The 25,394-nt window shown below is 39.8% G+C and overlaps 1 protein-coding gene across 5 annotated transcripts in view; it reads left to right on the top strand.

Moving 5' to 3' along the window:
- The first annotated feature begins 225 nt into the window (after positions 1-225).
- kif13ba (kinesin family member 13Ba) overlaps positions 226-25,394 on the top strand; it is a 52,300-nt gene continuing 27,131 nt past the window's right edge. For 3 of the 5 annotated variants that reach the window (XM_085440535.1, XM_085440525.1, XM_085440384.1), the window contains exons 1-9: positions 226-303; positions 1,177-1,532; positions 7,433-7,526; positions 19,725-19,737; positions 20,177-20,237; positions 20,361-20,453; positions 21,393-21,573; positions 22,858-22,945; positions 23,651-23,785. In XM_085440535.1, coding sequence (XP_085296661.1) covers positions 1,463-1,532; positions 7,433-7,526; positions 19,725-19,737; positions 20,177-20,237; positions 20,361-20,453; positions 21,393-21,573; positions 22,858-22,945; positions 23,651-23,785 — 735 coding nt within the window. In that variant the 5' untranslated portion in view covers positions 226-303; positions 1,177-1,462. The other 2 variants (XM_085440434.1, XM_085440517.1) reach the window with 2 other exon arrangements.

Here is a 25,394-nt window from a genome sequence, read left to right as displayed (position 1 = left end):
CTGTACTGCATAGCTAATATTTGAAGACATTGCTTTCTGTGTTAGCTCTTAAATGTTAACTGTATTTATTGATTTTGCTTTGTTCATTTGTCGCGCCTGAATTTAGAATTTGATTTTGTAACGTTATGTTATGATGTGACTTAGGAACATGACCCGAAATTGCAATGAGTGTCAAAAGGAGTTGTCGTGTTATATTTTGGAAAAAAAAATATCGGAAGTATTCCGTATGCTGCGTTTAACTTGACGGTGACCACCGGAAGTGTCGCGTGACTGACTGAGTGGCCGGGGTATTGAACCGTTTTGGTAAAAAGTACTTTTTTTTATCAACAATTTATCCAAAAGATTGTGGCATTTGCTGGTATCTGCTGTATTCACGCTGGTTATAGTTTAAAGTCACAAGTTAGTATCTTAAGAAGGGAGCTTGTTGTGTGGCTAGCGTGCTGTTAACGGACCCGGCTGGGCGTTTTGATGACGTACTCATGGCTGAGCGAGGAATGAACTTTAAATGATGAATAAAATTAAATTGAAGCCCACTGATGAATTTGTTAAAATCCGGCGCAACTAAAATGAGTTTGTAAAGTTTATACGTAAAGGTAATTGGCATAAAATCATGAAAGCAGGCGTAAACTGAAGCAGCTGAAATTTAGTTGTCAATGTGTTTGGTATTTTTCCTTATTTGACCTTTACTGTCAGTTCGTTATTTTAAGATAATTCAGTGTACTTAGTCGATGTTTGATAGCGGCGGGATAGAACAACGCTTCGGGGCTTTTATTATGAAGGGAAAATAATTAAGCGGAAGGGCGGATGCTGCTCGGTGTTTGCAACTCGACGCAAAGGGAGGACAGCGGATTCCGTTGGGAAGCTGCATATCATCGGCAGGCAGTTCTCATCGGATCATTTCGCTTTAACTGACAGGTTAACGGTATCACATCTGGGATGAATTCCATTAGGTGTGTAGCTCGTAGACTGGGTGTTGTTTTGGCATGTTATGGAGTAAAATGGTAGGAAAGATTCAAAACTTGCTCTTTTCCTGCCGCTGCTCCCCTTCAGTTTGCCTGGCAAATTAGCTGGTTAGCCCCCCTTTTTCTGGCTTTGGAGATAGCATATGTTTGCTCAGTCACAAACCCCAGCTACTGTAATATCTTGCTTGATTTACATTTCTCCTTCCTCTTCCAGCCTCCACGCCCCGGCGGATTTAAATTAGCCTGGAATATGAACAGAAGAAGAAAATAAGCAGCAGCGGCGGTGGTGGTAGTGGAGGTGGCTGTCTTCCTGCAGGATTTCACCCAGGCTTTTTGTTTTTTCCCGTGGACATGCCTGGTCTGTGGAGCAAAGCTGAGAGAGGCTAGCCGGCCCAGAGTCCGGCTAGCGGAGCATTTCCCGAGTTTTGGATGATTGTTCAGCTGAAAGGCGGATTTATTTTGGACAAGCGCTGCTTTCCCTCCCCGGGTAAAGAGACAGCATGGGGGAGCCGAGCCTGGACGACTCCAATGTCAAGGTGGCTGTTCGTGTACGGCCCATGAACAGGAGAGGTGAGAGGGTGGCTTCAGTCTGCTATGACTGGGGTTGATATCCATACAAAAAACTTTTATTTCATTTCTCACATTGTTGTCCATCCCAGAGATATAATCAGTTGCTCCAGTGTTTCTAGAAAGAGTGGGTAGAATCAGTTGGCTGACACATCAATTTCAAACATTTGGTGTGCACTTGTGTCTTTGAGGCTTCATCAGAATCTTGAATGCATCTCTGTGTGCCACCTGAGTCTTTTTCAGCTGCAACACATGTTCTCTAAAAGGAGGGCTTTTGACATCTCTGTACACATACAGCATGATTGCTTGTGCAGAGAAATTAAAACACTGACACTGCACATGATTCCTAGTTCTTCTTGACATACAGTAATGTCATGTTGGCAGTCTCACACTTTTATGCTGTATGGATTATTCACAGGAACCTGGGCTGACTTAACTGTTCCCCTTTTTCTGTTTTTTTTTTTTTTTTTTTTTTTCTCCCTTAGGAGTAGGATGGCAGTCAGAGATTAGCACCCATTAGTGAAATGAGCTGGATGGCACATGTTTGTACAGTGCTGCCATAGGGCTTCCCTGATGGCTGCCTGCCATCCAGCCAGATTTAAAGCTGAGCTGCTGTGTGAAGATCTACTGTTTGGAAGTCTAGACGCTTTGTCTCCTTTACTGGCTGATACAGATGTCCGTAGCTTTTTGGCTTCAACTGTCATATGCTGAGGAGGCATGTTTTTGGTTCATTTAATGTAAATAACCCAAGAAGGCTGACCTAATGATGTTGGAGCAGAAATTTAGGCTTTTGTCTTTGCATCTCTCACTGTCTCTCCTGGGCTGCTAACATCTTAACATCTACATCTTGTTACATCTCTAATTTTAGAAAAGCCCAGATAACAAAAGCACAGTATTGCACAAATCTTTTGTGCATGCTCGAATGCGCCGGTCAAATGCATTCCAGATTTTTTTTTTTTTTTCCCTGCACTGCAGGAAGGAAGACACAGATGACATTTCCTGGTCAATTTCCAATTTGTGTTTGTGCCGTGGGATACCATGTGTCCCATAAAAGGAGGAGAAAGAGGAAAGCTGCTGAGGTAGAGTGGTTGACCAACAACCGGCAAAATGAATCACGTGTGTCCTCCCCCTCATTTGAACTGGAGATGTCGGTCACAAGATCAAGGCAGTGGATCACCACACTGATCTCACTGTGAACTCTGATGTAGAGTAAACTCTGCAGGGAGAAAGATGATTTTTTTTTTTTCTTCACTGATGGCTCTCTGTAAAATTAGAAGTAAGTTTTCCACTTTAAAAAGTCCAGTTTTTCACCAACAGCTGCAAGGTAGTTGACAGGGAGTGAGGGGAATTTACTTGAAGTTCATTTGTCCTGTTTTGTCTTAGATTTCTTCAGTTTGTCCTCATTCAGTTATCCCTTTTCAGTGTGATATCTGACCTAACGGGTACAGCTGATATCTATGAGGGGATTTTATTGATACTTGGAGCACATTCTTTAATGCTCTTATTATTGATTCCATAAATAATAAAGGCTTGTGCAGCATTTTGCTGAGAATGGAGAAAGGCTTACATGTGAGTCAGGTGTGGAAAAAACAAACATAGTTTCTAAAGTCACAGTTACTTTACATGATTGCTTGTAGACTTGTGAATTTGTTACACTTAACAAAGTGAATTTTAATTCAGTGGATTTCCTGAACTTTGACAACATGCCCATCAGCCACAGCCACTTTAGATACACCTGTTCAGTTGGTGGTTAACATAAATAACTAATTAGCCAGCCAAGACAGCAGAAGATTGGAAAAAGATTCCCTGGTCTGATGAGACTTGATGTTTGTGGTGACATTTGCATGGTAGGCTCATAATTTGGCATACACAACATAAACATGGAAGCATGGCTCCATCCCGAGTCATGTTAATGGTTCAGACTGGTGGTTGTGGCTGCTTCCAGCTGGATAATGTAATATGCCAGGTCATAAAGCTTAAATGATCTCAAATTAGTTTCTTGACTATACTCAAATGGGCTTATATTTTCAAACCACTAAAAGCAACTTTCAGAAGCAGATTTAAAACTAGATCAAAGCCAGCATCCAGGTCTAGTAGTTAGTTAATGTTGTACATAAACCAGTTCCTGTATGCATCCTCTATCTTCCAGCAAGTTGAACCAATTATTATTTTGGCAAAAAAAGGAACAGGCAGGAAAATTGAGAGTTTGCTAAATGCAGTGGGAATAGGTTTGGAACTGGCAGTGCCACGTTTCCATAAGGGCCTTTTTGATGGTTTCTCTGTCTGAATGGAGTTTCTGTCCACATCTACCAGCATTCAAGTAGTATTTTTTTGATTTCATAAAAAGCAGTGGGCAAGAGTCACTCCAGGAGAAGTGATGTGCACTCACAAATCCTCTCAGATCTCAGAAAAATTGCTCTGTGTGGTTTTCCAGTTCACACATTCGCACCTTTGATCTGTTCAGCCACAGCTCTTACTCTGTTCTCCACCATCACACAGCTGTTTCTGGAAACAGTCATGGTAGTTAAGGGAGAGCACTTTCCTCTCAGCTTTCCCTAGCTGGTGTGGTGATTCAGAGTCTGAAATAATAAGCAGGCCCCTTTAACCCAAGGCCACTGTCCCCATGTATCCCAGGTTGAGGAGGAGAGGTGCTGTAGCTGCCTAGCTGGACAAAGGCAGGAAGGGAGTGAGTCTGAATGAGTATTTGCTAACGTTGCATAATCCTCCATGTTCCCATGGCTGTGGACTTCGAAGAACAGAGCAACCTCAGGCGTAGCAACGGCAACACCGCGGCCAATCAGCTTCCTGGCTGATGTCAGTGCTGTGGTGCCAAACCTCAGCACCGGTAGCCCAGGGAAGGCCAGTGGAAAGTGGGAGCTGGTTATGGAGCAACGAGAGGCAGATAACAATGGGTACATTTATCCTCTCAACCATGCTACATCACACTTTCCTCTCTGCTGAGCAGAAAGTACAGCTGCTGCACATGGGGCACATGGGTAATGTAGGCTGCAGTAACAGAAGGAAAAAGTAGAACAGAAAGTTTGCATTCTAAAAGCTGTATGTCTGTGTCAGCCCCCTTGTTTAACGTTTGCTCTTTCTGTCTGTTATGGGCTCTCTGTTGAATCAACCTGCCGTTTTTTCTTGCTTTCCTTTTTTTTGCTTTGTACTGCCCTTGACAGCAGAAGAATTGGAGCGTGATTCAGGTTCTCTGACCTTTGACATTAAGTTTCCATGGCTCTACCCTCATGCCTGAAACAGTAGTGCAAGCTCCACAAAGCAGACAGTTCAGCTTAAAATACATAATATTTCTAATTTGAATGACCACACTTGGCCTCCCCATCGGACGTCAGTTTTTCCAGCATACAGTAAACTTTGGTGCCGACCAGACAAGTTTTGCCCTTCCACCCACGGAAAATCACAAGACCTTTGATTTTGAACATCTTTGTAAGTTAGACTGATTTTGCTCAAGCATAAAGTACACGTTATTTGTCAAATTAACAAAAAATTCTGTAAAATGCGCTGACTTCTTTTAAGTCGAGCAATACAGCCTTCTTGTGCCTATGTGCCTTGGACCACAACTGTATGTGGTCCAATCATGCTCGCATCCATAACCCTGTCCGCTTAAGCCAGAAAAGCCTGGAGATGTACAACTACACACATTGGGATTCCCATTTGTATTGTATGTAAGAAATTGTACCAGCTAGATAAAGTGACTATTTGCATCTTGTTTGTTAGGCAAAGGCAGCTATGCTAATAATTCAGCATGTCAAACCACATACAACCTATTCACCAGCTACACAGCAATTGGAAATGCCCTTTGCTAAAGCGTGTTTTATTGCTTTATTTAACAATAAAGCTAACTTTTCATACTTTGTCACCAAACCATGAGAAAGGCTACTAATGTCTTCTGTGCACTAGGGTTATAAATATTCTCAAACTGTCTTACCCTCCCAGCTTTTAATTCTGTGAAATTAATTAATGTTTAAAGGCCATTCAGGTACCAATTTACCTAGAAATGGATTAGAATAAGCAAGTTTATTGCTTTGTGATCCAATCAAGTGGATTAATTGTGCAACTGTGGTTCAAAAATTTGGGAGATATTGTTGCACTCCTCTCATAGTGATATTGAATTGTTGGTTGTGAAGCTATGATTTGGCACATGGTGAGCGAGTGTATGCGTCACCCTGACTTGTTGATTATACCAGCAGTCATGACTTGGTTACAAAAAAAAAGAAACGACTGAAGAAACAGCACTTCTGTAACGCTACTTTAGACAGTTCTTGTTGCAGAAAGGAATTGAAACCACAAACTGTTTTTCCTGTCCTAACACATTTGCTGATGATCGAAACATCCCTACATGTTCTTGCAAGCCTACTGCACAGTTGAGAGGTTATTGACAGTCGTCTATTTCATATACTGTTTGTTTAATAAAAAGTCTAACAGCCCATATCTAAAGATTTGGCTGAAGTATTTACTGAATATGGTGGTAATTTGCACAGCAACAATGTAATAAAACTGCTACTCATGCATATGTACACATGGCCTGAACAAGGTCATATGGTGGTGGTGGAAGGATGGTATTTATTATCAATAAAAATGACCTTGAGCAAATACTGATTTGCATTTTAAGGAACCCCATTGTGACCTCTGATCACAGGGTAATTTTATGATACTTTAAAGAGGCTATCGTTACCAGGGAGAACACAATTCCCAGCCATATATTTATGGTCTTAACAAATATGCTTCCCGCTGACACAGAAAGACATCCTATTGATGTGGTATGTAGCTGTGTTATTATTATGATTAAACATTAATTTATAACAAACTGACTAATTATGTTTATTCAGTATTTTGTGGCATGTAACCACAGTCTTAACTATAGTAATAATGTATAATTGTACACACTTGTGATTTTTTTTTTTTTTTTTTTTTTTTTTTTTTTTAATTCCAGTGACTCTAATGTTATATTCTCCTATGAGTACATGTTTTTTTTTAAATTCAAATAAACAAGCAGTTCTGTCAGATGTTGGAAGCCCAGGATATGCTGGCAGCACCTACCATGCGAGTATGCAGACAACTATTATTAGGTCTCCTAAGGACGGCAGATGAATGGAGAGACATACCAGTCTCAATTATTTATTGTTATTTTCCAGTTTGGTTACTTTTACAGCTAGCTTTTTTCTTTTTTATAAATGAAAAAGGCATCAAGATCAGTCCTTATGCATGCTTTTAATTTAATCTATATAGTGTCAAATCATAACAAGTCCCCTCAAGTTGTTTTATATTATAAAGTTATGGATCTTACAGTAATAGCGAGACAATCAAACGCCAAGAATCGACCCACTTTTACTATAGTGTGTCATCTGATCTAGATTTAAGTATAGCCTTTATCAAACATGTCTAATCTTAAAAATAGAGAGAGTGTCTGTCTCCCGACAGACATGCTGAGTTGGAAGTGGGCAGTGGGTGGTCTGAAGGCCAAGTGTTACGTCACTGCACGAACAGGCCACGGTCAGAATGGAACGTCCTTAGTTCTGTATGTGTTTGTGTGCCCAAAATAACCAGGGTATTGATTAGCCAAATGCTTACTCTAAAGTAAAAGGTCATTTTTTTTCTGAGTCTGTGATTGCTTTTCTGCACACACAATTGTTTAAACATAACGTTTGTTCCACAGGAAATTACGGCTAATATCTAATGCAGTTTAACTCCTGCTTGTTATGCAGGGAGGACGTGGCTATCAGAGCAGTGTTAATAAAAGTTACTTGGTGTCAGCCATGTATATAACACTAAGGATTCTGGGTCCAAATATTATGTTTGCTTGTGAATGGTTGCATTGACTGGGATGTGTGAGGTTTTGAGCTTCAGTCGTTTAGTAATAACACTTTGTGTTTTCTGATCCACAGAAAAGGAATTAAACACTAAATGTGTTGTGGAAATGGTGAAAAACCAGACGATCCTCCATCCTGCAGGAGGTAACCTTGGAAAAGGAGACTCTAGGTAAGTCTGTTTAGAGTGTGACTCATGTCAACAGCTGATGTATTTTCTTCACTGGCACCTAATTCCTCCCCCCCCCCCCCCCCCCTTTTTTTTTTTTTCTTTCTCAATGAGGGCTGCAATGCATGTCTTGTGCAGCAGTGAATGAAAACAGTCATTTTGCATTGTTATGTGTTGACACAATTCAAGAGGATGTGGGTGGAACAGACTTGAGAAATTCTCAGAAAATGTTCTGAGGACATTACCTACTATGACCATTACAGATGTACATCCATAAATGATTTTAGTAATCAATGGAAAAAAGTTGGCTCTTACAACTCTAGAACCTGCTTGAGAATACCCCTATTTGACTTTTATTCTGACAAAACTATCCAGGGGTATTTAAAAGAAAGGAGCAATTTTTAGCCTGGGTTTTTACCAGGAAGTGAAAGTTTTTTGAGTGTCCTAGGCCAAAATAGGCAGCATGTTTTTTTTGGTTTTTTTTGGTATTGTGGCAGAGAGTGGAACTCCCAAAGAAATCCCGTACAGGCATAATGTTAACTCCACTCCAGTGGTGTCACACATGTGACCTAGTCATTACCTACTGTAAATTCATCAGTTAAAGTGCAGTATCATGCCTTTTGTGGTGATGTCAGCCTTACTAAATATGTTTAGATCTAGAAAAGTTTAAATCATTAACACTTAAAAACTATTGGTGTTTAGGGTATAGGTTTCAGCACTCACACCAGGGACCCAAGTTCAAGTCATACACTTTATTTGTCATTTTAGAAGGTTTCAAGCTCTGCTGTCTTGACTGCAACAGCTACCTGTCCACACTTTGTCCATTCTAAACAAAATACATGTTGCGGACATGAAAATTAAATACCTCCGTTACAAAGTTGCACGAACTGTAATGTAATTTTGTGTTTTTTCACTTGAACAGATTGTTGTTTTGTGATATTTATTTTCTCTCTTCTTTATAAGTGAGTTAACTCTACACAGAAGGGTCCTGCCTGTATTTGAACCTTTAGCTATGAGGCAACATTGATAACCACTGAGACACCATGCTGATACGGGCTGAATAGACATACTTTTAATGGTTAAGCCAAATTGTAAGAAAATAAAGGATAAAATAATATTGATGTGCTTTCAGTGTCTTACTTTTAACGGCCTTAATAGTCACACATCTCATGAGCTGCCAGTAGCCCTCTTTTATTGCCCTCATACAGATTTATAGTTGGCTTTTTTTCTTATTCTTTTTTTTGCCCTTTTGTCTTCTGAGAGGTTTGCAGTGCTTTGGGAATTTTCTTATATCCTCCCTCTAATTGCTGTTTCTCAAGAGGTCTTGTCTCAGATTTGTCTGGAATGTCCTCATGATGTAGTTTTTGGCAGGAAGCAGACCAGCCACCTGTTGGGCCTCTTCAAGGCAGGTGGATTTTAACTCACGCCACTTGTCTCTTGTTTTCCACTCTTGGCTTTCCCTCCCATCTTGTTAACCAGCTGCTGTTGGTGGTAATGGCATAACTGTGCTCGGGGTGTCTGAGTTCCTGTACTGAAGGAATTAAGATGTGTTAGATTTGGTTGTAAAACACAGAACAGGATTGTGTGTGTGCTGTTAATTTGTGTCCAAGTTGTTCCAGACTAATGGTGAGATCGCTCAAACTGCGTCTCAAATTGATGGGAAGTAAGCGATTTTAATTAACCTTTTTTTCGTCTAGTCTGATGGTTTGAGATCATCTATTAATCATTCTTGACTACGGATTCTGACTACTGACCATATTGGTGGAAGCCAGCTGTGTCAGAAGAAAGACCTCCTTGTGACTGCTGAAGCCGACTGCAGACTGCCAGATCAGACGCGGTGAATAATGGCTTCAGGCTGACGTTCATGAGCAGACAGCAGCAGTGTGTGTGTGTGTGTGTCTGTGTGTGATATGCCTAGAAGAAAGACTTCACCATCGAGATGCACGGAGACAGAGAGAGTTGTATATATAAAAAGACAGACTTGACTCCTGCTCAACTCCTTGTGCCTGGGCTTCCTCCCTTTTTCTCAACTCTTCTGTTTCCTTAGCAACGCACGAGGAGGTTAACTCTGGGTCACTGCCAGTGACCGTAAAGCCCCTTCCTTGATTGAGGAGAAGATGGAAGAGGGGGGGAAAGCCTCATTTACACGAGCATCTGTCGCCCATAAACTTCCTAGAGGTGACTTTTATGGTGGCCTGAACAAGAGCAGCGCTGCCGCTTCTCCCACTGTCTGTCAGTGACAAAGGACTAACGAAGTGACAGAAGGATGGGCTGAGTGTTGTTTGCAGATGCTGTTTTTATTTTGTTTGCTTGGGTCCAGGTTTCATTGACATGGTGTTTACATTTGAGGATTATCTTTTACTCACCAAGTTTCCTGGTTGTTAAGGTTTCGAAAGACTGGAGTGGGTGCAATAAAGGTTAGGGTGTTGCAGGTGCACACTATTTGTTTAAGTTACTGAGTTATAAAGGTCCTCTGTTTAAAGCTGGGCAGAAGATAACGTCATCTTTACTGATAGCTTTATCTGCACAAACTAGCTTTATTATTATTATTATTAGACTCTCATTTAAATTTATTTACTTTAATTGGCATTAAGTAGAGTCTTATTACTGCACTTGTTAATATAATTCAAACAATAATAACAATGTTAAACAAATCACTACAGACTGTCAGAACTGTGGCTTACACTGTGTAAAGGCACTTAGTGTGGAACAATAGGCAGCTTGAAAATTGGACAGGACATTTGCTATACAAATGAGCTCAAGGAAGGAAGTTTTAAGTCAGAGGTCATGTGACATGTGGCCTTCACAAAAGGATTGGGATCATTTTGCTGGGCATCTACAGAGCAGTGACAGGTTTATTTAACTTTAGGGTAGCTCAATATGCATTTATATACAGCCCACTAGTACAATATATAATCAGCATAGTGTTGGTGGGCTGAAGGATGAAGGCTGGTGTATAAGATAAGATAAGATACCTTTATTAGTCCCATGAGTGGGAAATTTCATGTTAAGGCTGCTGACCTATTGCACGCTATGGCGGCGCCATCTTACCCTCCGACCATACATACATTACACAAAAACATCACATGGGGAAGACAGGTCAGAGAGGTATAACAATGGAAAATGCACCACATGAGGAAAGATAAGGAGAAAAAAAATAACTCCCCCCAGACTGAGCTTCAATAGGGAGATCAGTTTGAGAACAGAAACACCTCTGCACATAGCACATGAAAAAACTCTTAATACACCAAAGAAACACATGACAAGCAACAGGGATGGGTAAAGGGTGAGAGACAGCCAATGTAGACAGTACATCCGGGCCTGCAGCAGCGCTGGACTCCTTGATCCACCATCGGCATGGAAGGGAATAAGCGTCGAAGGCGTTTGGAGGGGGAGGGGGGATGTGTGTGTGTGTGTGTGTGTGTCCAGAGTTATTCTCAGTTTCCTTAACCTAAGGTTGCTTTCTGACATACCGTTAGCTGTGCAAGAAAACACACTGCCTTGTTATTAATTAAAAAAGAAGCTGAAAACTTCACCTGTGGAAATGTTCACCTTCTAATGTAGTAGACCCCTAATCTCTGCCGTGAGACAGTTTTCAGTAACGTCTCCAGAAGTGTTTTTGTTGGGGGTTGTTGCCGAAACTCAGGATTAGTTCTGTTTAAATACAAATGAAGGATTTTCTTCTCTTAGGTTGTCAGGACCTGTGTTTCTAACCAGGCAGATAGGGGAAAGTCATGGCCACTGATCTGATTACTTGATCTGATATCTAATGGTAGCTTGGGAGCACAACTTTCATTTAAAAGGTATCTGCTCTCAAGCTTACTCCTGATTAGTAAATGCATGCATCCAGATGGACTTGGTGCTGAATGCCTTACAGCTGATGCACAAGCACCTGTCGGTTGTTTCAGTTTAGACATATACCTCCAGTTTAATGTGGGTCAAAGCAGAGGACACTTTTTTTTTTTTTTCCCCCAAGGCTAAATGACGATTACTTTTTGAAGACTTGTAGCTTATTGTGTAAACCGATACAGACATCAGCATATAGAAATATAAGGATTAGGACTTTTCCAAATGTAACTTATGTTCTCATTCCTGACTGTCTTGTTCAATGTGGAAGGAAAGAAAGGCAGCCAGCAGACAAGGTTGTGTACAGGATGGGTGAATAATAATAATAATAATAATAATAATAATAATAATGGATTGCATTTATATAGCGCTTTTCGAGACCCTCAAAGCGCTTTACAATTCCACTATTCATTCACACACTGATGGAGGCAAGCTACAGTTGTAGCCACAGCTGCCCTGGGGCAGACTGACAGAAGCGAGGCTGCCATATCGCGCCATCGGCCCCTCTGGCCATCACCAGTAGGCGGTAGGTGAAGTGTCTTGCCCAAGAACACAACAACCGAGACTGTCCAAGCCGGGGTTCGAACCGGCAACCTTCCGATTACAAGACGAACTGCCAACTCTTGAGCCACGATCGCCCTAAACCTTAAACAAAATTAACACAACAGAGCTTGTCCTTTCTATTTAGGCTTACTTGCAGCCTCTTTACGACAGCCTGTACTACAATAAAATTATTAAATAATAAAATTATTAAAGCACAAGTTTTCTCTGCTAGCCGTTTTTCAACATTGGACTGAAAAGATGCACCTCAGCACTAAGACGGTTCATTTACAGGGTGTTCACTTGCCCGTTAATGACTGTGTATTGTATTATTATTGTAATTATATTTTAAGTTAAAAATATTTTATTACACTACTGGTGATTTTCTTTCTCCCCTGGGTAAAACCTTTGAGGGAGGAAACAAAAACAACTAACAAAAATAACCAAAAAACAACTTTGCAGTGCGGATACCAACTACAAGTATTTGAAAGGACTCAGCAGGCATTTCCTTATTTTTTCCCTTTCAGTTGTGTGTCCTGTGTGTGGGTCTGATTCAGTTCTTCCTGGGCAGACCACTTTAGTTGTTCAGGGGACCACTCTATGACTCATATGTCTGTGAAGGTTCTCAGTCATCCAGGTCATCGTAGTCAAAGGAGCTTGCAAAGAAAAGCGTCTGGACTTCTTTAAGTTGCTTGAAGACGTTTCTCGGATGAGAGGTGAAACGTCTTCAAGCCAACTTAAAGAAGTCTAGACGCTTTTCTTTGCAAGCTCCTTTGACTCTATGACTCACTATAATGGTGATACATTTTTGATTGAAGTTGGAAATTTCTTGACCATCAAAGATACATTAATGATGTAATTATCTACCTCCCTATTCACTCTGTCAACCAAGGTTAATGAGTTTTTTGTGGGGGATTTTTTTTTGTCTTTTTTTCGTCTTATATTAAATCTCTCATTAAACTTAGTATCCTTGGTGTTTTTCCATGTGTCCTTTCTCACCAGAGATGTCCTTACCTCCAGGATCTGCATTGCTTTGCCAGGGTACTTTGCACTTGTGTGTCTGATAAGCAGGCAGCTAACTTCCCTACAGCCACATCATCAGTCGCTGCAGTTTGCATGATGACCTGAGGCTGTTTGCTTTGGACTCGTGAAGCTGAATGTTGACCCACTCTGACAAAGATCTGTCTCCCATCAGATGTCAACGAGGCAAATACAGGCGGCTTGGTTTCCAAGGCGATACACAAAAGTGGCTATGTGGCCCCTTATCTTGAATTGATGCTGGATGAGGTGTGTGTAACACCATATGTCTGAGGGCAGTATACATTGTGCTTGTAAGAGTGGTTTTATTGTGCTCACTAAGATTTGTGTTGGGAGTGAATGCTCTACAGTGTTTGTGTTAATGTCGAAAAGATGGCACTTGAATGTAAAGTAAGGGCGGGTGCTTAACTTGTTCAGTGTGAACCAACCATGTGTTGGGGGTCCACTAATAAAATGTCTGCATTAGAATCAAGATGGAAAAGACTGACACACTGGCTTATGACTCCACATTATTCCTGCTCTTGCAAGTAGAGGTGATACTGATGCATTGGCTTTGTGAATTGGAAGGAAAATGTTATATAGTGTTCATTTTCTTTTTCCAAATAACAATCTAAAAAGTCTGGTGTATTCAACCCCCTTTACTCAGACAACCCTAAATAAAATCCAGTGCAACCGGTTGCCTTCAGAAGTCACCTGATTAGTAAATAGTCCACCTGTCATACTTGAATCTCAGTATAAATACAGCTGTTCTGTGACAGCCTCAAAGGCTTGTTTGAGAATTCAGAATTGATTCAGTTTTTCATTTATATAGCACCAAATCACAACAACAGTTGCCTCAAGGCTCTTTATTTTATAAAGAAGCCAACAATCTGATGATCCCCTATGAGCGAGCACCTGGCAACAGTGGGAAGGAAAAACTCCGTTTTAACAGAAGGAAGCCTCTGACAGAACCAGACTCAGGAAGGGGCAGCCATCTGCTGCAACTGGATGAGGGTGATGTGTGGAAGGCTGGACAAAAGGCATGCTGTGGGGGAACCCCCCCAAAAAAAGATTAATAATAACTAATGATTAATAGCAAATGGCATCATGAAGACCAAGTAACACACCACACAGTTCAGGGATGAAGTTGTGGAGGTTTTAAAAACGTATTCCAAGCTTTGAAAATCTCGCAGAGCATTGTGCAGTCCATTAAAGCAAACCTACCAAGATATGGTCATCCACCTAAACTGACAGTCCAGGCAAGGAGCACAAAGTAGAATTTCCAGTAGTACAACCACACCAAGCCTACAGTCAGAACTACAATGTTGCATATTACAAGCATATTTGTGTTAGAATGGCCCAAAGTCCAATAAATCCTATTGAGAATCTGTGGCAAGACTTGAAAATGGCTTTTCACAGACGCTGTCCCTCCAATCTGACTGCACTAGAGCTATTTTCACAAAGAGAATTTGGGGTGGAGCTTGTGTTGTCGTTGTTGTTATTTTGTTTTTGTTTTTTTGTTTTTATAGGAGGGACAATGTACATTAATAAACATTGCTGTAAATGTATCAGATTTAGCCATATGCTAATTTTTATCTATAGTCACTGCCCAAATCTTAAAAGTAGATACTTAGCAGTTGAGAACTACCCCCAAAAGACTTGTAATTGCCAAAAATTAAAGGTTCAAAAAAGAATTGGCTGAGGGCTAAATACAAAAATTTTATTTTCTTTCCACTTCACAGTTATGGGCTACTTTGTGTCTATCACATAAAATACATCCGTTTGTGGATGTAACAAGAGAAAATGTTGAAATGTTCATCATCATCACTTTATTTCCAAAGCGCTTTAAAAACAACATAACAACTGACCAAAGTGTCAATGTAACAATTAATCAGCTATAACTTAATTCATAGAAGATGGCCAAACATTTGAAATGGTAACGGTACATACTAAGGGTAAAAATTTAAGATGGATAACAACTTACTCTTGGTTGAAAGCCAAGGAGAAAAGATGTGTTTTTCAATAAGTTTTAAAAGCAGCAAGAGATGGAACCTGTCTGACCTCCAATGGCAGGGCATTCCATATCTTAGGAGCCAAAACTGCAAAGACTGTCTCCTCTGGATGTATAAAATATCTTTGGGACAGTCAAAAGCATCTAGTTAGCTGAACTAAGAGCATGGGATGGTGTGCAAGGGTGAAGCAACTCAGAGAAATAACAAGGGGCAAGACTATTAAGAGATTTAAAAAAAAAAAAAAAAAAAATTGAGGTCAAAGCTTCATCTCATTGGAGATTTACATTCCTATCAGATCATTTTAGTCATCTTTTGCAGTTAAATGAAAACCTTTACCAAACACACAAACAAAAGGTGTTGGTAAAGGTGGTGTTAAATACCTCCAAACTGTTTCTTCTTCACTGTTAGCTTCCTACATTAGCTCTCCTGCTAGCTCCTGTTGTCACATGTAATATAAAAACAGAATACATCAGTGCAAAAATAAGTACATTGTGACCAGTATTCCATCAGCTTTTGAATTTGGGTCGAGCTGATCTTTTATCCGAATGTCAGATAGGATTTAACCAATAACAGCGAAGTCCAAGCTAACACGTTCATTTGCTTTTAGCTTTAATATTTGAGAAGAGAATACAGAGTTGGGTCCACAGCAATCTTTAATCCATAAGTTTTGTTGTCTGAAAGTGACAGCCATAAAAACTAAAATTAAAATGTGTGAGAAATTGAATTGTTTTGGTGTACTGTGAGCAGTCGATTGAATATTTGACTTTTCCATGAACATCTTGGAGATAAATGGACTTTGTTTGGCCTGTAGTGCAGCGATAAGAAGAGAGCTTAAATGTAAGCACATCAATAAATTGAGCATACTTTACCTGCTTAGCACCAGAGGGAAGCAGGAGAGCACTGGCTGATCGCACAAATATATAAATAGGCTGCGATAGTCACTGCCACCTTTACTATATCCTCTCCCAGCTGTGGATTTTAGTAGTAGTGGTAAACTAACCCTGAGTGTATGAGATGGTGGAACTTAAAAAAAAAAAAATCTGCAGCCTTAATTTCAGTGTTCATATCAAAGCCAAGCCGCATAAACAGCTTGGTCTGTCTTATTTGTGTACAAATTGCTCTACTGTTCAGTTGCCTGATAATACAAATGATGCAATCTATTTATATTTTGTAGGTCAAGTTTTCTGTCATATTGCTGCAAAGGGTTGAATGCAGGCAGGGAAAGTAACCATCCAGAACTCCGCTGAAAGTGCATCACAGGGATTGAGAAACTGAACTAGATTTACTTGGGCTTCAATTTGGTTTGGGGCTTAATGTCAGCAGTACTTACATGATCACTGCAGACACACTTAAACTACAGTGAGTCTTGAATGTATACATTTTCAGAAGGATTTTTTCTGGCTTTATTTTTTTTTGGGGGGGGGGGGGACTTGATACATCTAACTGGTTAATTAATTACTCATTCAGAACATCGAGCAGTAAGAACTAGGACAGAAAAAGCAGACTCTCTATATTATTTGACTTTTGCTCATCGGAAGAATAGCAGGTTGCTGTTGCACATATACAGTGAATGTGCAGAGGTTTAAAATGTGCTATGTATAAAACATTGTATGCTGTCTGGAGAGTACAGTTTGTTAATATAGGAGGATAAATTCAGGTCATTTAATCATTTACACACCATGTGAGGGCCAATTGTTCTATAACATACCAACCTGTGTAAACTGTACTAAAACTGTTGTCATGTGCCATCAGTATGTGCCGTGTTGCTCTTATGCTCTTTGTGCTTCAGCTTAACATTCCAGTCTCAGACTCAGGCTCTTTCCTCCTTAAACCCCTTGGCTACCTTCAGCCTTCTTTCCATCATCCACTCCTGTTCCTCCCTACATCGCCATGGATGGTACAGTCCGAGAGAGAGAGAGATAGTGAGAGAGAGAGAGAGAAAGCAGGAATGCAAGAACAGAAGAGAGAGAGAGAGAGAGGAGGGGGGGAAAGCAGCCATGCATTAAGTTATTTTTTTAAATGACGGCGATCAGAGCAGAGGAGTAGGCCAAAGCAGGGAGGGACTAATAGAAGTGCACGAGGCGGGTTCACAGCTCTCCTGACAGTCTCATTCTCCTCGCTCATTGGTCAGGGGGGGTCCCTAGCTTCATATCACGCAAAACATGGGTGACCCTTCTTGCCAGCAGCCTTTGAAGCAATTGTGACAGCTGTCATCACTGTGTATGTCAAAACCTGTCAAGTTAGCTTCATCCTTGAATTGGAGATGCATCTGCAGGGAGACTTCTGAAAAGCCCCCAAGAATAGGATTTAAAAAAAATAAAAATCTGAAAATAAGGGTGTGGATGACAACTATAGTGTATAAAATTACTCCTACCTCATCCCCTTTTTTGTGCTTTAAGAGAGTAAATGTTATTAATGAATTTTAACTTGGGAACTTAAATAAACTTCACTTTTTAGCATTGACAAAACCCTCTAAAACATTTGTAGGAAGTCCTGATTGGATACTTATTGAAGAATAGCTACTGGTATCAATTACACAGCAGATAGGAATCGGTCTGCGTGCATCTGCTCTCTGAATGCAACACATCAGCAGTGGAACGTCTGTGAAATATGAAGTGTTACAGATTGCTGGCTGGTTTGTGCAAGAACTGCAGCTATAGTGGTTTATAAAGAATGTGCATGGGTAAAAGGAAACAGGTGTGAGGATGTCTTTGTGCAAGTGTGTTTTCTCGTGATGCCATCTTTATGAGGGCCTAAATGTGTTTCAGATATTTAGACAAAGGATTAATGCTAATGGGAACAGTTCGGTTAAGCAAGGTTTTCATTGCCGAATGTTAAGCTGTACAGTAATGTGTTTTAGAAGGAAGCCGGTGAAAGGTTGTAGGCCTTGGTGGCAGAAGTATTTCTGAGTGTGGGTTTTTAAACCGCTAGAAATCTCTTTCCTCAAGCCATCGAGTCAGATGATGATCTGACTTGATGCAGCTCTTTGGCTGACAGCTGCCCTCACCCTTTGGGCAGCACCACCACTGCACTAATGGAGGAAGAAGGTGACAGGAGAGGAGAGTTAGGATGAATAGAATAAAGGACAACAGACAAAACCTTATTGCATTTGAAGTGAATATGAACTATGGTAGAAGGAGTCACAGGCACTGCCAGAGACTCCCTCTCTCAGGGAACACCAATCTAATCAGTGCTTGTGGCTTCACACTGAACAATCTTGATCTTGAAAAGAATCTGCAGGCCTGGGTCACACTAGTATGCTTTGAGAGTTCGGCCTGACCCTAACCACAGATTGGTAGTCCTGTGTAGCACTGTGAGAGGTTCAGGGTAGGACATTTTAATAGATAAATCCTGGGACAAAATTCAGACAGTGTCAAATTTAGGATGACTGTCTCATGCTGTGAGCCCTGGTTTGACCCGTGTCGACTAACAAACCAATAGGAATGCAGCGTGAAGTGCAATGCTGATCAAAAGAGATTGGCACTTAGAACGGGTGTGAGTAAACCATATAAAACAAAATGATTGCAAAATCCAGTTGAGTTGCTGCAGTAGAATGTTTTGTGTATGGCCTCCAGCTCTTTTTCTTTCTCACTAAGTAATAACGGCGTCTTGGCACCAATTCAGCAAATGCGTCAAATGCGATCGCTTGCCTAAGTTTAAATGATCCATCTTGTAAAATGTGGCCTGAAGTGAACTTGCATAATTATTGTGCTTAAGCACCTTAGGAGATTTGACAGTTAAGCTGGCTGCTAGTAACCTTACACCAGGCTTGATTTACCAGTATTCAGTCATACTTCATATTGTAATGACAATTCTAAAATGGTTGGTTTTCTCTGCACACTCAGATTCACACATTTTGTTGTGTTTTTTGTGGGAAGTAAGAATTATTGAATTGATTGAACAGTCCACTTTTACTCCAAGATGTGGAAACTGGAATCACATATGTGTCTGCACATATTTACAGACACATACTCATTTACTTCATGCATATAATAATGTAAAACCATGCTCTAATTTATGTATTTCTTATAATCTGTGGAGCAGGTTGATGTCAAATGTTTATGCTTCTGTAACTTAGTTATTGATTTGCCAGCTTAAGAGCTTATAATTCATTTTCAGCACATACTATTTAAAATTAGGTTAGCCTGTACTGACATTTCCTCATATGCAGAGAAAACCAGATGGAGTTCCCGTCTGTTTACTGGAGGAAACCATTTTGAAGGACATAGCTGTTGGCTAAAAGCTCATGATGTCTGTCGTGTGTATGACTGAGGCTGCTTGTGTATATATTTCCTTAGTTTTTCTGTAAAAGCTTGCACAGATATACAGAGCTGTTCCACTTCTTTTTAAAGGTTAACACACTGCCAGCTTCAGTACCCCTCTATCTCACACATCTAGTGCTATTCTCACACACGCATTCCTGAAACGATTTACTACGCCCTCAGAGATGAATGCAGCGCCCACCCTAACACCCAGATACACACCCAAATCCCCCGAGAGGCTGTTTTTGACATGTGACACAGAAGCTGTAAACAACTACAACAATGGCTATGTTTTAAAGTAAATGTTAAAACAAGGAAAGCCTAAAGCAAATGACATTAATCCAGTCTGCCTGTCTGTCCACCCACATATAAATTTCTTTCTCTTTTTATCTCTGCATGCTACACATTAGGGTCAAAATTAGCCTTGAAAGCCCATCCTACTGCATCCTTTTAATTTGCACTAAATGCCGTCTTTCTGTCTTTCCACATGTTCCCGTTGACCTCGATCCTCCCAACATCATCAGGAGTCAGTCCAAGGTAACGGCACACAAATACACACACACAGACATTTTCAACACTAATTCCATGGTTGTGAATCATCTGTTTTAAACAAAGGCACCGCTGTACTACTTCAGCTCAGTTTCTGAGCTGTGTGCAACCATACAGGCAGCGATATAAAGTAATGATTTGTAAAACCATTATTGCCAAAATGGTTTGTTTAATTTATGAACCTTTATTTTAATCCTGAGGCAATACTTGTTCCCTAGAAACTGAATGTTTTTTCCCACTGGTTCTCTTTGCTGTGTGTGATTATTTTTATCGTCGTTTGAGACTTGATGGTCGCTATGATTACACATTTTGAGCATTTGAGCATTTAAAAACACAATATACACCTTTTTTTTTACTGTGGTGGCTTGTGCGACTACATATTCCAGTATAACATGTCATGGTGGTGCTGTTTTGTCTGTGTTTACAGGTTTTTGCCTATGATTATTGTTTCTGGTCCATGGATGAGACAGATAAGGAAAAATTTGCAGGTATGTAAATTTTTATTTTAATCATTCAAAAAGAAATTGCATTAAAATATCACTAGCAGATGTGTTAACTAAATATATACTTCAGTTATACAGACTATGTCTGTTTGTGCCACTTAACTGCAGGTCAGGAGGTGGTGTTCCAGTGCCTTGGGGAAAGTCTTCTCCACAATGCCTTCCAGGGCTACAATGCCTGTATATTTGCCTATGGACAAACTGGTAATTTACACTTGGACAACTCACATATTTATGGTGAATCTTATTTTATGACAGAGCGTCTAACTTAACAAGATAAGATAAGATAAGATAGAACTTTATTAATCCCTCGGGTGGGTTCCTCTGGGAAATTCGACTTCCAAAAAGCACAGCAACGACCGAAGTTACAGTTACAGAATTGTTATATATATATATATACACACACACACACACACACACACATATATATATATATATATATATATATATATATATATATATATATATATATATATATATATATATATATATATATATATATATATATATATATATATATATATATATATATATATACATATACATACAGAGACAAATATAAATAAAATATACATATACAGAGACAAATATAAATAAAATATACAAAGGGGATAAATAGAATAAATAGGAATAAAAAATAAAAATACAAGTGAATTGCACATTTCAAGTATTGAGTCTCAGGGGTTGGTTACAGTATGTGGCAGATTTCTATCTATATTTTATTGCCTTAAAGCTTTTTTAGGAGTGTCTTTGTGGACTACTACTTGTACCGACTTGCATTTCTTCAGTACAAATAAGACACAGAAGTTAAAATACATGCACATGTTTCAGATATCTCATGTCCCATAATGTGTAGAGCGCTTATCATACTCTTACTTTACATATAATCTTGACCCTGCGACAGCAAGTTGGAGCTCATAAATTGATCCACTGTCTACACATGAGTCATAATGAGTCGAACCTTTTACTTGTTTGTCAGGTGAAATCATTCTTTAATAATTTCACAATCGTACCATCATTACTTTGTGTGTTAGTGGCAGTGTTTTGTATCAGCTGCCACAAAGACAAGAAATTATTTTACATTTAACTATACCTGCTGCAGTCAGTCTCCTGAAACTGGAGTATTTGTCTCCGTGTTTGCAGGCTCGGGAAAGTCGTACACTATGATGGGCTCAGTGGATCAGCCAGGGCTGATACCTCGACTGTGCAGTGCTTTGTTTGAACGGACACAGAAGGAACAGCGGGAGGAGGAGAGTTTCACTGTTGAGGTCTCCTACATGGAGATCTACAATGAGAAGGTCCGAGATCTGCTCGATCCCAAAGGGTATGATTTCATTCCTCAATCAGCCCTTTTATAAATGTGTGGGTGGTTTCGTTTTTCATTTGAAAGGTGTGGCAGCTCTGATAAATCCTAAACAATTCAGTAGTTGCCTTTGGTTGAGTTCCCTTCCACGAGCCAAATTTAAATCAATAGAGTATTAGATTTACAGAACGTTTGTCTTTCGTCTCATATCCTTATAATGCAGATTCTGCCTTTCTAATATTAGTATCCTATTAAACTAGATTCAGCATCTTAGAGCTGACTTACTGTAAAACCCACAAAGGTTGTAACAGCACCAGCAGGTGTAGAATTACATCAGTCTTCGGTGTATTTTCAAATGCAAACTCATTTTTACATATTTAAAAGACTGTAAACACAGGCACTGAAGAATAAGAACACATTTAAATTTATTGTTCAGTTTATTAATAAGTTGATTCTTAGAAAATGCATGTGAAACTGTTTTGAAAGTGTAGAATTGTTCAAGGCATTCTTCAAGCAAAAATGATTGAAGATATTCTGCATTTGACTTTATTGCATATTGAATATCTGGAGAGTTTGACCTGCATGTCAGGCACAACCCCTGAAATTGTTCTTGGAGAAACATTGATAGAAAATGTTTTATATTTCTAATATTTTAGACGCTAAATGTTTTATTTCCAAATAATTTGAAAAAAAAATGCACATTAATAATGATAATGACAATTCCAATAAACTAAAATACATCTGCTGTAAGTCTACTTTTCTGGTTAATGACCAGCTTGCAGCTCTGCTCTAACATAAACTCAGATTAGCTGATAAATCAGTGAAAGTCTGTCATTTGTTCTGGATCCACCAGCTGCTGTGGTCAGTGCATAAAAAGATTAGCATTCTGCCCTGCAGTCACTGTTTTTGTCCGGTTCGTGTCCAGCAGGTCAGCTGTAAATCAGGACCCCAGGCCTGTGCCTGCTGTCCCAGACACTATAACCTTTGACCTTCACTCACTGCATGACTTTTAACCTCAATAAAACGGACCAAAGACTAGCAGACCATCTGACTGCCATATGCGCTCTGCTGTGGGTCAGATAATGATGAAGTTCTTAGATCTGCGGCAAGTTAGAATTGGGGTCAGAGAGCCAAGTGCTCACAAAGTGTGAACTGTGCACTGTGGACTTCTATTGGTTACCAGAGCAAGCCTAGCCTCTACTGCCTCCCCTGCTTGGACATCATTGTTCAAGCATTGGATGCAATTAGTCACGAGTGACCATGTTGCGTGTCTTTGTTTTAAACCTCATTTTCTTCTATGCCCAGGGGTAGGCAAACACTGCGGGTGAGAGAACATAAAGTTTTGGGTCCATACGTGGATGGCCTGTCTCGACTAGCAGTGGCCAGCTACAAGGTAAAAACAATTCACTGAACAAAAAAACCTTTCATGCATTTATGTCACCTACTACCCCAAACATCCACCATGCAGCACTGCACCACACATCCTGTCTGATCAGTTCTTCAGATTTTCTGTGACACCTGAACAGAGTTTCTTGCTGCCATTTCCTCTCACCGTCCTCTTTGAGTATTTATATCACTTGAAGTACCAAATGTTAGTAGTCTCACCAACCAAATCAAAAATGGTGATAACATTTTGTTTTTTTATATTGTGATTTTCAGGCGATTCAACCGCACTAGTTATAAATTATAATCATTATAAAATATAAAAATAGGCGAAGAATGTGCCGTGTAATTTATGGCCATGTTGACAACTATTCTTTGGAGTGAGGTAAAGCACGTTCAAATAAAAGTGAAACAAACAATTTTATAATTTACAGCTAAATGTCATGGTTACAGTATCTCTGCATCCATCCATCCTCACTCATGAACTTGTCGCTGCATAAGTATTAAAGGTTGGAGTTTGAGCTTTGTAATGATGCTTGTCACATTTTCTCTTTTATGTGACAAAATAGTGGTTTTTATGAAGGCATGGCAAAATATTTTTAGCATTTTCTTTTTTTAGTAAAATACTGTCATGTAATCTGTTTTTGAAATTAAAGCAAAATGGGAAACTATGAAAATGATTGTATTGTTTGTTTATTGTGTCTTCTTCCTTCAGGACATCGAGTCTCTAATGTCAGAGGGCAATAAGTCACGCACTGTCGCTGCTACCAACATGAATGAGGAGAGCAGTCGATCGCATGCAGTCTTCAACATTATTCTCACACACACACTCAAAGATTTAAAGTCTGGGGTAAGATATAACAACACAAACACACACATGCTCACACAAGACTGGTCTGTTATTTATAAAGATGACTAGTTAACATCTGTTCCAACTTGGATTCAAACCATGTTCCCTCAGTCCCCATGCCATAATCTCATCCCTGCACCATCAAGCTGCTGCATCATCCACCCACTTCTAAGCTCTCAAATATGCTCTACACTGTCTAGCCACATCAATCACACATAGATTTTCTTCAAAAGGCCTGCAAGGATTTGCTGGGCACGAGAAATCTAAAGCTTTAGAAATGATTGAGACTTTACTTTTTAATCATTATGATTGCTGAACTTTTTTGGGGTGCGATAATGTTTCTGCTATTTTTAATAATATCTAAACCACAAGAAAAAAGAAAGCTACCAAAAGGGATGATGTCAGCTCCGCCATGTGACCAGGCACTCTTAAGAAAAGACTTAAATGACTAATTCTCCGTCCTGACTGACCCACTTAGTCTCTCCTGATCCTTGCTCTTATTTCCAGCTAGAGTTGCTACCAGCAAGTCCTGTTAATAATTCACAGACATGACTGTGAGTTTGTCAGTTGATACAGCCTGCTCTCCTTTCAAGTCACGCCCAGAGTCAGTCACTGAGTTGGCCAGACAATTCGCCGGTAGGTTCATCAAGCTGAACAAAGTCTAACAGACAGCAAACGCATAAACTGTGTAGTCAGTGAGTGAATCACTTAGCTGACACATCCTTCTGCTACTTTTAACACTATATTTTATTTTATTATCCCGTCATAAGTGAACATCAGATTAAAAATCTCTACTGGTTTGTGTTATTCCAAAGAACACAATTTTGACCATTCAGTGCAATTTGAGTAATTTTATTTCTGTTTTTGCCGTGCTGACTGCAATATTTAGGTTGCTTTGTGATCCTCTGACTAGCAGAGCATTAGTCATTAGGGAGTTGGACTCGTTTCATGGCACTGAAACCCTGTTAGGCAGTGGTAAGCAGTATTTCTGAGACCCTGAGAACACCATTTAAGGTAGTCAACTTCAATATTCAACACGTATTTAAGCTTCCAAGTTTCTTCAATCTAAATATATAATCTGTCCTCAGTTTTAAAGAAATAGTGACCGTTGATCTTTGAATTGGAGCTCATCTCCGCCCTCAAATGACGCAGCCTGTGTTGGGGGCAGGTTAATAAGAGGCAACCTTTGACAAGTAGCAGAATGAGTCATTCTGACACTCAGAATCTTGTCACTGGTTTTCCTTTCAGTATCCTGTCCTGTTTGGACTTTTCAGCCACGCTTTCAACTCAAAGGTCAAATTTGTTTGCGCTTTGGCCATGTGTACCTATCTATATCTCAATGGTTTCCTGATGTTTCTCTGTGTCATAAAACACTTTGCAGGCTGTGTAGTATAATGCAGAGTTTTTAAAATGTATTCCAGCAGTTGTTTTCTGCACTGCAGAGTTGACCCTATTTCTTACCATGTGTATCTGTGTGTTGATGCCCCGACACTCGTTTTATGAGCAGACACATTACAGCATTACATTTGTTACTGACTCGAGTATCAACTCCCCTGCTTTAATAATAAAGTATTTTCCTCTTTTTACTATTCGAATAGCTAGTTAGATG

This window comes from Copadichromis virginalis, linkage group LG1 (assembly GCF_057382275.1).
Source record: "Copadichromis virginalis isolate Kocher_CV1m ecotype Utaka linkage group LG1, C_Virginalis_male_GT1.1, whole genome shotgun sequence".
NCBI classification, from domain to species: Eukaryota; Metazoa; Chordata; class Actinopteri; order Cichliformes; family Cichlidae; genus Copadichromis; species Copadichromis virginalis.
Note: the sequence above shows the minus strand (reverse complement) of the source record. Positions and strands in the feature narration are given on the sequence as shown.